Source organism: Marmota marmota, unplaced genomic scaffold, assembly GCF_001458135.2.
Source record: "Marmota marmota marmota unplaced genomic scaffold, marMar, whole genome shotgun sequence".
Classification (NCBI taxonomy): Eukaryota; Metazoa; Chordata; class Mammalia; order Rodentia; family Sciuridae; genus Marmota; species Marmota marmota.
This window is the reverse complement of record NW_026000026.1, coordinates 28,490,810-28,504,319: the sequence shown is the minus strand read 5'-3', so window position 1 is coordinate 28,504,319 and position 13,510 is coordinate 28,490,810. Positions and strand designations below refer to the sequence as shown.

At 42.1% G+C, this 13,510-nt stretch overlaps 1 protein-coding gene across 2 annotated transcripts; it reads left to right on the top strand.

Annotated features, from left to right (window-relative positions):
• Window positions 1-6: 6 nt before the first annotated feature.
• Pced1a (PC-esterase domain containing 1A) lies at window positions 7-4,624 on the top strand. Of its 2 annotated transcripts, XM_015482251.1 has the most exons (7): window positions 7-236; window positions 763-842; window positions 951-1,189; window positions 1,280-1,430; window positions 1,518-1,764; window positions 3,629-3,904; window positions 4,253-4,624. In XM_015482251.1, the coding sequence occupies exons 1-7, from the start codon at window positions 113-115 to the stop codon at window positions 4,498-4,500; spliced, it is 1,365 nt and encodes a 454-aa protein (XP_015337737.1). In that variant the 5' UTR covers window positions 7-112; the 3' UTR covers window positions 4,501-4,624. The 2 variants fall into 2 exon arrangements, with proteins under 2 accessions (XP_015337737.1, XP_048667167.1); XM_048811210.1 differs by lacking the exon at window positions 763-842.
• Window positions 4,625-13,510: the final 8,886 nt, after the last annotated feature.

Genomic DNA, 13,510 nt, shown 5'->3' with positions numbered 1-13,510 from the left:
TGGCGCAGGCCTCGTTTATCCCAGGGCGGGCCCTGGGGCCGACCTGCTCCATGTCCCCGCCCTCGAGCGGCTTAGTGGCCTCTCTCTGCAGCCCGTCGTTGTCGGTGGCGGCATGGTCTTCTGTCTGGAAAACGAGGTGCCGCACCGCCCGCTGCGAAGCGCCATGGTCCACTTCCAGGCCTCAGAAGTCCAGCAGCTGCTACACAACAAGTTCGTGGTCATCTTGGGGGACTCCAGTGAGTGCCCCCTCTAAAATGACGCGTCCCAAACCTGCATCTGCAACCTGTTTCTATGTTTGCACCTTTTGCCTCCATCTCAGGTCTCTCTGCCCCCTAGTCTGTTCTAGTTAAATAGATGCCCCCCCCTTTTTAATTCCCTACACATCTTCCACAGGTGTCTTGACATGTAACTTGTGCACTTTTTGCCCATCCTTGCTTAGCATTTTTCTCTCCCTCACAGTCTCCCATGATCTCCCCAAAAGGAGCTATGGGCTGTATCATGTGTCTCCTGGGGGACTTGACCAATTTGACTTTGCCAGGTGATCTAGGGTCAAATATTCTACTTTGACAGAGAGGGGCACAAATAGAAAGAACAGGCAGTGCCAGGGCTTTTAAATCTTCCCTTTTTTCCTGTACCTAAGTGAATATTCCATGGAGCTGGTGTTGGGCAGCCCAGCCCTGGGAAGATGGGAGGCTTAGACTTGGGAAGAGCTGGGATGGGGCAAGGTCTGCCTCAGCCTTGGGAATCACTGTCTCCCTGCAGTCCAGAGAGCTGTGTATAAGGACCTGGTGCTTCTGCTCCAGAAAGACTCACTGCTCACAGCTGCCCAGTTGAAAGCCAAGGTGAGGGAGGCTTTGCAGCTATGCCAGTGGTGGGTGGGTGCAGACCCTGGCCTGGCAGGGTCCACCTCCCTGGCATGGGTCTGACCAGCAGGGTTGGGGGGTGGGCAGGGGGAGCTGAGCTTTGAACAGGACCAGCTGGTGGCTGGGGGCCAACTGGGTGAGCTGCACAACGGGACACAGTATCGCGAGGTCCGCCAGTTCTGCTCGGGTTCTGGCCACCACCTTGTACGCTTCTACTTCCTCACCCGCGTTTACTCTGAGTACCTTGAGGACGTCCTGGAGGAGCTGACATATGGGCCTGCCCCCGACTTGGTGATCATCAACTCCTGCCTCTGGGATCTCTCCAGGTTGGGGCAGGGGAGAGGTAAATACAGGTTGGAGGTGGAGGTATGGCTCTTCCCCTGTGCTCCTTGCCCACCCTTTATGTTATGTAATAGGTATGGCCGTTGCTCAATGGAAAGCTACCGAGAGAACCTGGAACGAGTGTTTGTGCGCATGGACCAAGTGTTGCCAGACTCCTGTTTGCTGGTGTGGAACATGGCAATGCCCCTAGGCAAACGCATCACTGGGGGTTTTCTTTTGCCAGAGGCAAGTAACTGAGGCCTTTCTGGACAGGGGATGAAAAACTAGCTGATAGATAGGGGACCCTCATAGAGGCTGCACTTTCTCTCTCAGCTTCAGCCACTGGCGGGCACTCTACGACGGGATGTAGTTGAGGGCAACTTCTACAGCGCTACACTGGCCGGGGACCATTGCTTCGATGTCCTGGACCTCCACTTTCATTTCCGGCATGCAGTACGGCACCGCCATCGAGACGGTGTCCATTGGGACCAGCATGCACACCGCCACCTCTCACATCTGCTTCTGACCCATGTGGCTGATGCCTGGGGTGTGGAACTGCCCAAGCGTGACCGTCCCCCTGGTGAGCCCTACCACAGAGGGGCTGGGTAGTGATGCAGGTAGGGCTGTCAGAACATAGGACTCAAGAAAGGAACGGAACAGAGGTAGAGAGTTGGGGTCTCTGAAGGACTGTCATGGCTCCTGAGTGTGCCTTCATCATCCTCTGTGGAGGGTTAGCTCATAGGAACAACATTTTAGTCTGAGTCCAGTTCTTTACAGTCCAATTGTGTAGTTCCTCTGTTTACATGAGTGAGCTTATGCAAGCATTGGTTATTGCATTAGGCCAGGTGTCAAAAAATTCTACTCAACAGGTGAACAGGGAAAAAAATGGGTGTACTTTTAGCTAGGCACAGGTGTGGAGTATGGAAAGATAGAAATGGAGGAAGGGTAGTCGAGGCAGTGTGGCAGAGGCAAGAGGACCAGGGGGAGCAGTCAGCTGTAAGACTGCTGAGCAGAGACATGATGCAGGTTATTCTCACAGGAATGGGTTCAGTGGACAAGATCCTGTTGGCTCATCTCAGCCTCAGGGTCCCAGTGTCATTGGTTGCAGCTTAGAACTGCTGTCCTTGGCCCTATCACTCATTACTAGCACAGGCTTCTGAGGGTTCTACCCCTCCTGCTTGTTCTGGGGTACTGTTCCCATCACATCTAAGCCATAACATTCTACACTGCAAAACATTTGTTTCCTTGTTAGCCTCCCAGTCCCTGCCTCTTCACACCTGGGGCATCATGGCTGATTGTTTCTGTGTCTGCCTTTCCCCTCCATCCTGTCTTCAAAAGACTAGTTTCCTGCCTCACTTGTTCACAATTCACCCCTTTCATCCCAGGGTCTAGCATAGTCACTCTGTACACAGTTCCAAGAGGACAGTGTTTGTTGAATAGGAGGCATAAGTTATGTTAGAAACTGTCTCAGCACAAGGGTGGGGGACACAGAGAGGCTGGGAATATCATACGGGCAGATCTCCAGAACTTAGTAGCCAGGAGTTGGAGCATCCATCGGGGAGGTGAATTAGGACTTTTATTGTTTTATAGATGACAGAGTTGATCCCAGCAAAGAAAAGGTTTTAAGGCTAATTTGTGGTGTCTTGGGTCTTCTGAATCTAATTTGAAGCTACAGTAATTAAGGACATTCAATGGAAGAATTGATTTGAGGTGGAAGGATGAGTTGATGAGTTTGATTAGGGCAGATCTGTCTGAGGTACTGTGGAAATACCTGGGATTTGTATTTAGATACCAGGCAAGAAGTAGAGGGTATGAGTATGAACCATGAAGAAGAAAGCAGAACAGTACTCACACTTCAGATTGGCAGGAAAGAGGGACTGATGGCAGACACAAGGAGGTGAAGATAGAGAGGCACTTTCAAGGAAGACAGAGGCTGTTGACCATTGGTTAAATATGTCCATGAGTGGTTGCCTTTAGTAGGAAATGCATTGAAGGCATGGAGTAGGGTCCAAAGAGATGGTGAGCAATTGATGAGGGCATGGAAATGGGACAAAATGGTCCTTGTAGAACTTTGTAAGGAAAGGGGGGCCAATGGGAGAAGGGAGAACAAGATCTTTATATTTGGCTTATTTATTGGTCTGTGGGAAGGAGTTGGGGAGAGGAAAAAGCTAAAGATTCAGGAATTGAGCAAGCACAGGAAATAGGTGTGGGAGGGAAGGATGGAGTCAGAAGAGTGGGAAATGTGAAGCAAGAAAAAAGGAGCATATCTTGAGCTTGGCCTAAAATGTGAGAGAATGAGGAAAACTAGGTGGAAGGTACATGGTACTCCAGCCTGGTAGCCCTGTTCTCTGAGAGAATAGAGAAGAACTCTGGAAGTGTGGCTAACCAGAGTTCAGGGCAGTCTGGCTTCTCAGGCCTTTCTAAAACAATCATCCCATTCCTAGACCCGTGGATTGAGGACTGGCCAGAGATGGATCATCCATTCCAGGGAAGCCATAGGCAGTCCCCAGACTTCGGGGAGCAGCTGGCCTTGCCTCCACCCCCACCCTCTCCTTTACCCCCTCCCATGTCTTTTCCTTATCCTCTTCCTCAGCCCTCACCACCTCCCTTGTTCCCACCCCTGCCCCAGGATGCCCCTTTTTTCCCAGGCCAGCCCTTTCCACCCCATGAATTCTTCAATTACAATCCAATGGAGGACTTCTCGATGCCACCCAACCTAGGTAGGTGCCTCTGTGACCCCCCTTAACACCTCTCCCAGTCTCCCTTTGTACCTCCCCCAGCCCAGCCTGCTGTACCCAGGTAAGCCGAGAGGAGTTGGGTACTCCTTTTGCCCCCAGGATTGAGTTTGGTGACAGTAGTCCCTCAATTTGGAATAGTACCTACAGACTCTTTAATCAGTTCATTGATTATCATAATTTACCCATTGGAGGTAGGAGAAGTGGTATCCCCATTTTGCAAATGAGGAAACCAAAGCCAAGAGAAATCACCCTAGCAGACCAGAGCTGCCTGAAGGCAGAGCTTTGCTCACCCTGGTCAGAAGCCCACTCTGACAGCTGGTTCTTTTGTAGGATGTGGCCCTGGAGTGAACTTTGTGCCTGGCCCCCTGCCACCTCCAGTCCCTGGCCCTGTCTCCCATGGTCAGCACCGAGGCCCAGTGGTCCACCGGGGAATGCCACGTTGTGTTCCCAACAGCCCCTACCATGTGCCAAGGATGGTGGGACCCTGTAGGCAACGGCTCAGGCACTCAGACAGACTGATCCACACATACAAACTGGACAGACGGGGACATGCCCATTCGGGAACATGGCCTGGGTAGATTGGATGTTGGGCTGGGGGCTGGATGTGCCAGGAGCCCTGCAGGGCCTGCTTGGCACCCCAGGTGTTGGGCCTGGCATTGTTCTTGTCCATTGCTGTCACCAATAAAGGCATGGAAGGACAGAGTGACATATTCTGTATAAAGGGAGTGGGCCTCCCAAACCACGGTCTTAAGAGTTGGTCAGGTTGCCTTTCACTTTCTCTGATATTGGAAATTTGGCCACACTATTTAGAAATCACTGAATGTGCTCTTCTGCTGTCTAACACATTCATGTCTATCTTTACTAAAACACATAAATTTAGCAAAGATTTTGGAGAGGTCTCTTATTGTCAGCAGCTCTTTGGGCCTGAGAAAAACCAAGGGCTAAAATTTTGGATCTGGCTAATTCTTATCTATATTTCCCAGTTGCATGTAATCATGTATATATTCAATATTCATCTATCCCTGGAGGTAGATAACTTTATCTGGCATAATTCTTAGCCCATGGTGGCACTCAGTAAGTGTTTAGAACTAAAGCAGAACCTCCCAAATCCAAGTGGGAGACCAGTTAGAAACTCACTATTTACTTGATGTATTGTGCAGTGGGAACAAATTAAATGAAGACCAACTTTTGGTTGTGGGAATCAAAAGAAGAAATCCAACATGGTTGCGGGACCAGAGTAGTAGTGTAGAGGGTTTGCTGAACTCCACGTGGAAATTAAGAAAAGCAGAGAGAGGTACAGCAGTTCAGCTTTGACAAGTGATCCTGACCCTTGGATTCTGATCCTACAAAGAGCATCAGCAGTGGAATGTTGGGCTGAAGTGGCAGGAGGCGTCCAGGATGGAACATGGCAGTGGGCTAATGAGTGATGTAGTGGCAGAAAAAAATGAAGATCCCTTAAATAAGTAGAATGGAGGGAGGGCATGGCACATGATTCTTGCACTTCCCATTCTTATTAATGAATCCTTTGAAAAGGATGTTAATGTCTAACACAAAAGGAGATAAATAGTAGATCATAAAATTGTTGATTCTGGCTAGCAATCTACTAGACTAAATGGAAGCAAAAGGAAGTGATTAACACATTGGTGCTGAGGAACAGGTACAGGCAACCCAAGTTGATAAAACCCTTTAGAAGAGCAGTCTTGGTACCAACCCAGTGCCTGAAACAAATACTTTTGAATTTCGTTGGCATAAACAAACAAAGGGCACGTAACAAAAATAAATTTTTTAAAGAGATATGAATAGATAATTTTCTTTGCAGAAAAAGAAGTTTTTTTCCTTAGCAAAACCCATCCTGGACTAGCCCTTCAACTGCATCTACTTTTCCCAGCCCCTTGCCGCTGCTTTATGCCTTTCTTTCTCAAAACCCTTTCTTGTGTCCAGACTCTTTTGCACCTTTAATTCTGGAGGTTCTGACTGTTGCTAGAGAGTAGTGTGCACCTGGGTTGATTTGCAGGATAAAAACAATGTGAGCTGTCCAGGCTTGCTGGGCCTTCTCTGTTGCTTGCCATATTGTTCTCCAGGAATTCCCTGTCACCTCTCCTATTCAGTAATTCCAGGGTTTTTCCACTTGCTTCTGGAACTCCATCCTGACTCTGGAATTCTCACTCTGTAAGCAATCTTGAGACTCTTCCACATGCTCAACCTCCCCTGCATTCTACCTCTTTCACTTCTACCCCATTTTGCAATGTGAATTACTTTATATCTATGTCCTGACCCTTTTTAGCCTTAATTTTTTCACTTTTAAAATTAAAATGTGCTGAAATATCCTATTCTCTTTAAATTTGAATTTTATCATAATAGAATAAAGACATTATTTTCAATTTGTTGTCATATAAGCATGTAGTATAAAGCACCTGTAAAAATTTGGCTCCTCTATTACAGATTTTATTCAATCATGACTGGGTAACAAGAAACTTAAAAATAGATTTATACACACCATCATTTGCTTTTAAATTATTTCCTGGCTTTTATTTTGAGATGCAAAAATAATGGAAATCTTATGTTGCCCCAGTATGTAGGCCCACTATTGGCTCTGAACAGAATTCAAACTGTGTTGTCTCAGAAACCATGATTGACCATTAACAAGTCATTCAGTAAGACAGTCTTGCATTGTCTCCTCATGGAATCTTGGTTTTGTTTTTTGAATCTTGGTTTTCAAAGAATTAGATCCATTCCTTTGCCATACCAAGATATTCTAAAAGAAGCAAAAAAATGTATGAGCACTTTACTCTGATATCAACCTTTACTTTCCAGAGGGGAAATATTTTTTTTTTTAAGAAAAGTTAAAACTAGTAGAATTGCTTTTTTCAAAACATTTGATCTAAAATGGAAGTTTTCCAACAAAAGTAGATAACTTGCCTTCTGTTACATTATTCAGTTTGTGGCATAGGTTTTGTGTTCAGTTTGTGTTCAGTTTATATGTCAGATACATCTAAGACATGCTCTAGTGAAAGATAAACTCTGATTGCAAGTAAATGCACCTATTCTTTTTTTTTTAAGTCAGCTTTATCGAAGTGTAATTTATATACAATAAACTGCATATATTTAAAGTGTACAGTTTGATAATGTATACATCTGTGAAACTATCATCACAATCAAGATAATCTTTTTTTTATTATTATTATTATTATACTGGGGACTTTACCCCGAAGCTACAGCCCAGCTCTACTTACTTTTTTGAGACAGAGTCTTGCTAAGTTGTTTAGGGGCCTGCTAAGATGCTGAGGCTGGCCTCAAACTTTCAATCCTCCCCCAAGCTGCTGGGATTACAGGTGAGCACCACCACACCAGCCTAAAATGATCAGATTTATCCTTCTACTTCTTTATAATTTCTCCCTCTTACCCCGCCTACAATTTCCTTGCATTCTCTTGCTCTTGTCCCCAAGCAACCATTATACTGATCTGCTTTCTGTTACTGCAGACCAATTTGCATTTTATAGAATTTTTATAAGTGGAATCATTCAATAGGTACTCTCTTATAATCTGGCATCTTTCAGCCTAATGAAATGAGATTTAAAAATTGTTCAAGTTTTTAAAATTTTTATTGTGTACTTGTAAAATATTTGTAACACATGAAAGTTATGAAATTCTAAACTGAAGGAAACCAGGTGAATCTGAAAGACAGATGTTAGAATGGGCTGTCTTCCTGTGTATTCCTCATCTTACTCTGCACTCAGATTCCCAAACAAAGGTATGTGGAATTGCTGTTCTTAACCATTTTCAACTGGATCCTGATTTAAAAGGAATTGCTTCTAAATTTCCACTGTTAAAAATTATGATATTGTTTAGGTTTTTTACAAGTAATCTTTATTCAGTTAAGAAAATCCCTCTCCAGTAGCTGGGGATACGCTCAGTGGTAGAGTTCTTGCTTAACATACATGAGGTCTTAGGTTTGATCCCCAGTACTAGAAAGAAAAAAAGTCCATTCTTAGTTTACTAACAGTTTTGATCATGAATGGATATCAGATGATAAAACTGCTTTTTATTATTATGAGGACTAATTGGTTATTCTGCTCTGTTCTGTTTATACAGTGAATTCTATTTTTTGTTTCTTTTATTAAATCATTTTTATGTTTTCATATTAAACTACTCTTATTTTGTGGGGGGGGGAACCCTGATTCCTTGTTAATTGACATAATTCACATACAATATATTGTACAAATCTTTTTTTGTGGGGGGGGTGCGGTTATTAAGGATTGAACTCAGGGGCACTGAACCACTTAGCCACATCCCCAGCCTTATTTTTTTTTAAATTTTATTTAAAAAAAATATATATATATATATGGTTGTAGATGGACACAGTACCTTTATTTTTATTTATTTATTTTTATGTGGTGCGGAGGACCAAACTCAGTACTCAGTGCCTCACACATGCTAGACAAGCACTTTACCTCTAAGCCACAACCCTAGCCCAGTTGCACAAATCTAGAGAGTATATCTCAATTAATTTTTTACAAATGTGAGTCCATGTAACCACAACCCAGGTCAAGATGTAGAACTTTTCCACAATCCCAGAAATTTCCCATTGTGCCCCTTCTCATTAAATACCTCCCCCAAAAGGTGTGTGCACATGTATGTGTGATATGGGGGATCAAACCCTGAGCCTCACATATACTGGGAAGCACTCAACCACTGAGCTACATCCCCAGCCCTTTTCATACTTGATTTTGAGACAGGTCTCCCTAAATTGTCCATGCTGGCTTTGAAGTTGAAATCTCCTGTCTTAGCCTCCTGACTAGCTGGGATTACGGATGGGAGCCACCATACCTGCTTTATAAATTAGCCTGTTCTTGAAATTATAAGGAACAAAATCATATAAAATGCACTCCTGTGTCTGGATTCTCCCCAATTTACATCTGTGAGATTTATCCAGGTTATCAGTAATTTATGACTTTTTATTAGTGTGTACTATCCTATCTGATAGACAACAATTTATTCTGTGGATAGACAATTGGATTCTTTTCAGGTTTGGGTTACCATGAATAAAGCATCTATGAACACTTTTGTTTAAGGTTTTTGGTAGACAGATGTACTTGTTTCTTAGGTGGAACTGTTGGGTCATAAAGTATGTATCTATTCAACTTTAGTAAATGCTCCCTGATAATCTCCAAAGTGGATATACCAATTTCTACTCCATGTACACTCTTTTTTTTTTTCACTCTGTCCACCTAATTTGTTTATAGTTTCTATTCTCTCCTGATTTCATCAGACATAATATTTGCATTTTTTTCTCATTTTCATCTTTACTTGGGTGATTTCCAAGATGGAAAACTATCATCATTACTCTACCACCTTCAAACTGTATAACTTCCTTTTTAAAACTAGGAATGCAAGTTTGGTTTAACATTTAAAAATAGCTAATGTAATTTACATCAAACTAAAAATTTTAAAACATGGTAATTTCAATAGATATAGAAAAGACATTTTATAAAATTCAGTATCCATTCCTGATAAAAACTTTCATCAAACTAGGAATAGAAGGAATTATTCTCACCTTGATAGAAGGCATCAATGCCACAGAAAACTTACAGCTAACATACCTAATGACAGAAAAAAAAGGAATACTTTCCCCTAAGATCAGAAACAAGTCTGTCTACTTCTACCATTTCTATTCAATGTATACTGGGTGTCCCAGCCATTACAATAACACAAGAAATAAAAAGCACACAGACTATGGAACATGAAGTAAAATTTATTAGCAGATAACAGGATTGTCTATATAGACCGTATATTCATGTATTCATGGTCATGGTTATGATACAGGGTCAGTATACAAAAATCAGTTGTATTTCTCTGTACTAGAAATGAGCAGGAACAGAATTTTTAAAAAATACCATTTACATGGGCCCAGGACTTGAACAGAAACTTCTCAGAAGAGGATATACAATCAATCAACAAATACATGAGAAAATGCTCACCATCTCTAGCAATCAGAGAAATGCAAATTAAAACTAAGATACTATCTCACTCCAATAAGAATGGCAGCCATTATGAAGTCAAACAACAAGTGCTGGCGAGGATTCGGGGGGCGGGGAAAAAGGTCCACTCACATTGCTGGTGGGACTGCAAATTGGTGCAGCCAATTTGGAAAGCAATATGGAGATTCCTTGGAAAGCTGGGAATGGAACCACCATTTGACCCAGCTATTCCCCTTCTCGGATTACACCCAAAAGACCTAAAAAGAGCATACTACAGGGACACAGCCACATCAATGTTTATAGCAGCACAATTCACAATAGCTAGAATGTGGAACCAACCTAGAAGCCCTTCAATAGATGAATGGATTTTTAAAATGTGGCATTTATACACAATGGAATATTACTCAGCACTAAAAAATAGTAAGATCATGGCATTTGCAGGCAAATGGATGGCATTAGAGCAGATTATGCTAAGTGAAGTTAGCCAATCCCTAAAAATCAAATGCCGATTGTCTTCTCTGATATAAGGGGGGTGACTCAAAATGGGATAGGGAGGAAGAGCATGAGAAGAATACTACCACTAAATAGGGAAGAGAAGTGGGAGGGAAAAAGAGGGAGAAGGGGAGTTGCATGGAAGATGGAAGGAGAACCTCATTGTTATACAGAATACATATATGATGTTGTAATGAGAAAAAGAAAAAAAAAGTGTGTCACATTAGATTGGATAGAGAGGATGGGAGAGGAGGGGAGGAGTAGGGAGGATAGGAAGGGCAGCAGAATAGAATAGACAATATGAATGATGTATGTATATTCCATGTATGTATTATATGTCAAAATACATTCTGCCGTCATGTATGACTAAAATAAATAAATAAAAAAGCTAAGCATCAGGAAAAAATAAATAAAATAAAAAATACCATTTACAATGATAAAAATAAGAAGCATTTTGGGTAAATATGACTAAAGATAATGACTTAAAAGTATTGCTAAGATGGTGGCTGGGATTGTGGCTCAATGGTAAAGCACTTTCCTGGCACATGTGAGGCACTGGGTTTAATTCTCAGCACCACATATAAATAAATGAATAAAATAAAGCCCATTAACAACTAAAAATACATATAAAAATTTTGAAAAAAGAATTCACTTAGGGCTGGGGTTGTGGCTCAGTGGTATAGTGCTCACCTAGCATGCACAAGGCACCGGCTTCAATCCTCAGCACCACATAAATGTAAAATAAAGATATTGTATCCACCTAAAGCTTAAGAATAAATATTTAAAAATATATTTTAAAAAAAAGAATTCACTTAAAAAATATTGCTGAGATAAATTCAAGAAGATCTCAATAAGTGGAGAGATGTACTTGCCCAAGAGGTCAGATAGGAGTCAGACCTTAAAATGTTGATTTTTCTCCAAATTCAAACACACACACACACACACACACAAAATACAAGCACAATAAAAATCCCAACAGTTTTGTAGAAACTAATCCGATTCTAAAACTTCTAGAAACATAAAGGATCTAGAAGAGCCGATATAATTTAGATAAGAACAAGTTGGACTAACACTACCTGATTTCAAGGCTTATAGAGTTAAAGACAGAGGTTGTGGTATTGGCATAAAGACTAAAAGATCAATAGCACAAAATCCAGAAATATATCCACACACATCTGGACAAGTCAGTTTTAATGAAGGTACAAAGGCAACTTAATGGAGAAAGGATAGTCTTCAATAAGTAGGCTGCAACCACTATATCTTCACATAAGGAAAAAACTACTCTCAATTCATAGCTCCCACCATATACAAATATTAACTCAAAATAGACAACATATCTAGATGTAAAACTAAAAGTATAAACCTAAAAGAAAGAATAAAGGAAAATTGTTGTGACCTTGAGTTAGGCAAAGTTTTCCTAGATATGACACCAAAAGTGGAATTCATAAAAGAAAAAATTGCACATCATTAAAATTAAAAACTTCTTGGAGAAAGTATTTTTAAGTCCTGTCTGATAATGAATTTGTATCCAGGAAAAAAAATCTCAAAGTCCAATAAAAGGTCAGACACTTAAGGAAAAAGAATAAATGGATTACAAATATGCACATTAAAATGTTAAACATCTTTAAGCATTAGAGAAATGCAAATTAAAACCATAATGAGATACTGTCCACCTGTTGGAATGCCTGATATTAAGAAGATTAACCATACCATGTTGGCCAAGATATGGAGGAACTAGATTTCCTCAAGGGGGCGCGCCTTGCCGATGTGGGAAGGTGAAACAGTGCAAACACTTCGGAAAACCATTTGGCAGTGTCTTAAAAAGTTAAACATACAACTACCATATGATCCAGCCATTTCATTCTTAGGTTTTTTACCCAAGAAAAATTAAAACATGTTTTCAAAAAGATACAACAATGTATCTTTTTATTATACATGAATGTTCATGGGGTTTTTTTTGTTTTTTGTCACAGCCAAAAGCTGAAAAAAAAAATTCAATGTCTATCAACAGAGGAATAGATATATAAATGTTGGTTTACCATACAGAGGAATACTACTCTGCTATAAAAAAACTGAACTATTGATATATACAAGAAATGGATGAATTTCTCATTTTATATTTTGGGTTAGACATTTGAAGGTAGTATAGGCCAGAAAATATAGTAGAAACAACAGATAATCAAGTTTTAAATTCTTTATTTTTTGAATTAAACCCAGGGCATCACACCTTAGGCAAGCTGTCTACCACTGAGTCCCAACCCCAGCTTTCAAGTTCTTTTATTGTTAAGATGGAAAATATTCAAAAGGCAAGGAATCAGTATTAAGAAAGCAAGGAAATTTGCAAAATATAAATGGAAACGTTTGCTGAGCAGGAAAGAAAAAAATGACTTGTCCAAAATTAGGTGCCTCCAGACCCTGACAGAACCTTACTGAAAAACATCCCTTTATCCCAGAAGAAATGGGATCACATCAGACCATGACTGGGACAAGAGTAGGAGACAAATCAACAGGTTACATTGGTGCTATTCCTTCCCCAGATTCTCATGAGTCTCTGGCTTCAATGCCTCTGGTTGTCTGGAGGGGGGACCCAAGCTGGACACTTAGGGAAAGAGATAAGGCGGCAACAAAGCTGTCACTGTTATGACCGTGGGTCCCAGATACCCTTCCATCGTCCTGGGCCCTGTCTCCTCACTCCCAGTGGTGTCCAAGTCTGTGGGACCAGCATCTCTTCTTCACTCTTTCTCCCACCCCCAACCAAGCCCAATCTTGCACTGTCAACTCCAGAGATTTCCTCTAGGGGGCGCGCCTTGCCGATGCTCCAGGAGCACCAGCACCTTCCTGGCTACCTATGGCCCTCCAATCCTTCTCAGTCTCAGGCCCTCACCATTCCGGATATGCCCCACAGTCAACATTCCAGCCTGGACACCTGCCAGCCATCATGCACCTGAGCCTTGGAAAGGAGCAGTGCCGCCCTCCGTGCCCCGCACCTCGCAGCTGGGCTCAAGTGTCCCACGCTGCGCAGGGATTCCCCACCGCGACTTTCCCCCAGCCTCAAGTTAGCAACTGTTTGACTAGGCGCTCCAGTTGCCTTCGTGCCACCCCCTAACCCCTGTCTCTT

Coding starts and splice junctions, on each gene's coding strand:
- Pced1a (XM_015482251.1), top strand. CDS start 113: ATGGTCTTCTGTCTGGAAAACGAGGTGCCGCACCGCCCGCTGCGAAGC. Junction 843..950: donor CTGCCCAGTTGAAAGCCAAG/GTGAGGGAGGCT, acceptor GGGGGTGGGCAG/GGGGAGCTGAGCTTTGAACA. Junction 1,190..1,279: donor TGCCTCTGGGATCTCTCCAG/GTTGGGGCAGGG, acceptor GTTATGTAATAG/GTATGGCCGTTGCTCAATGG.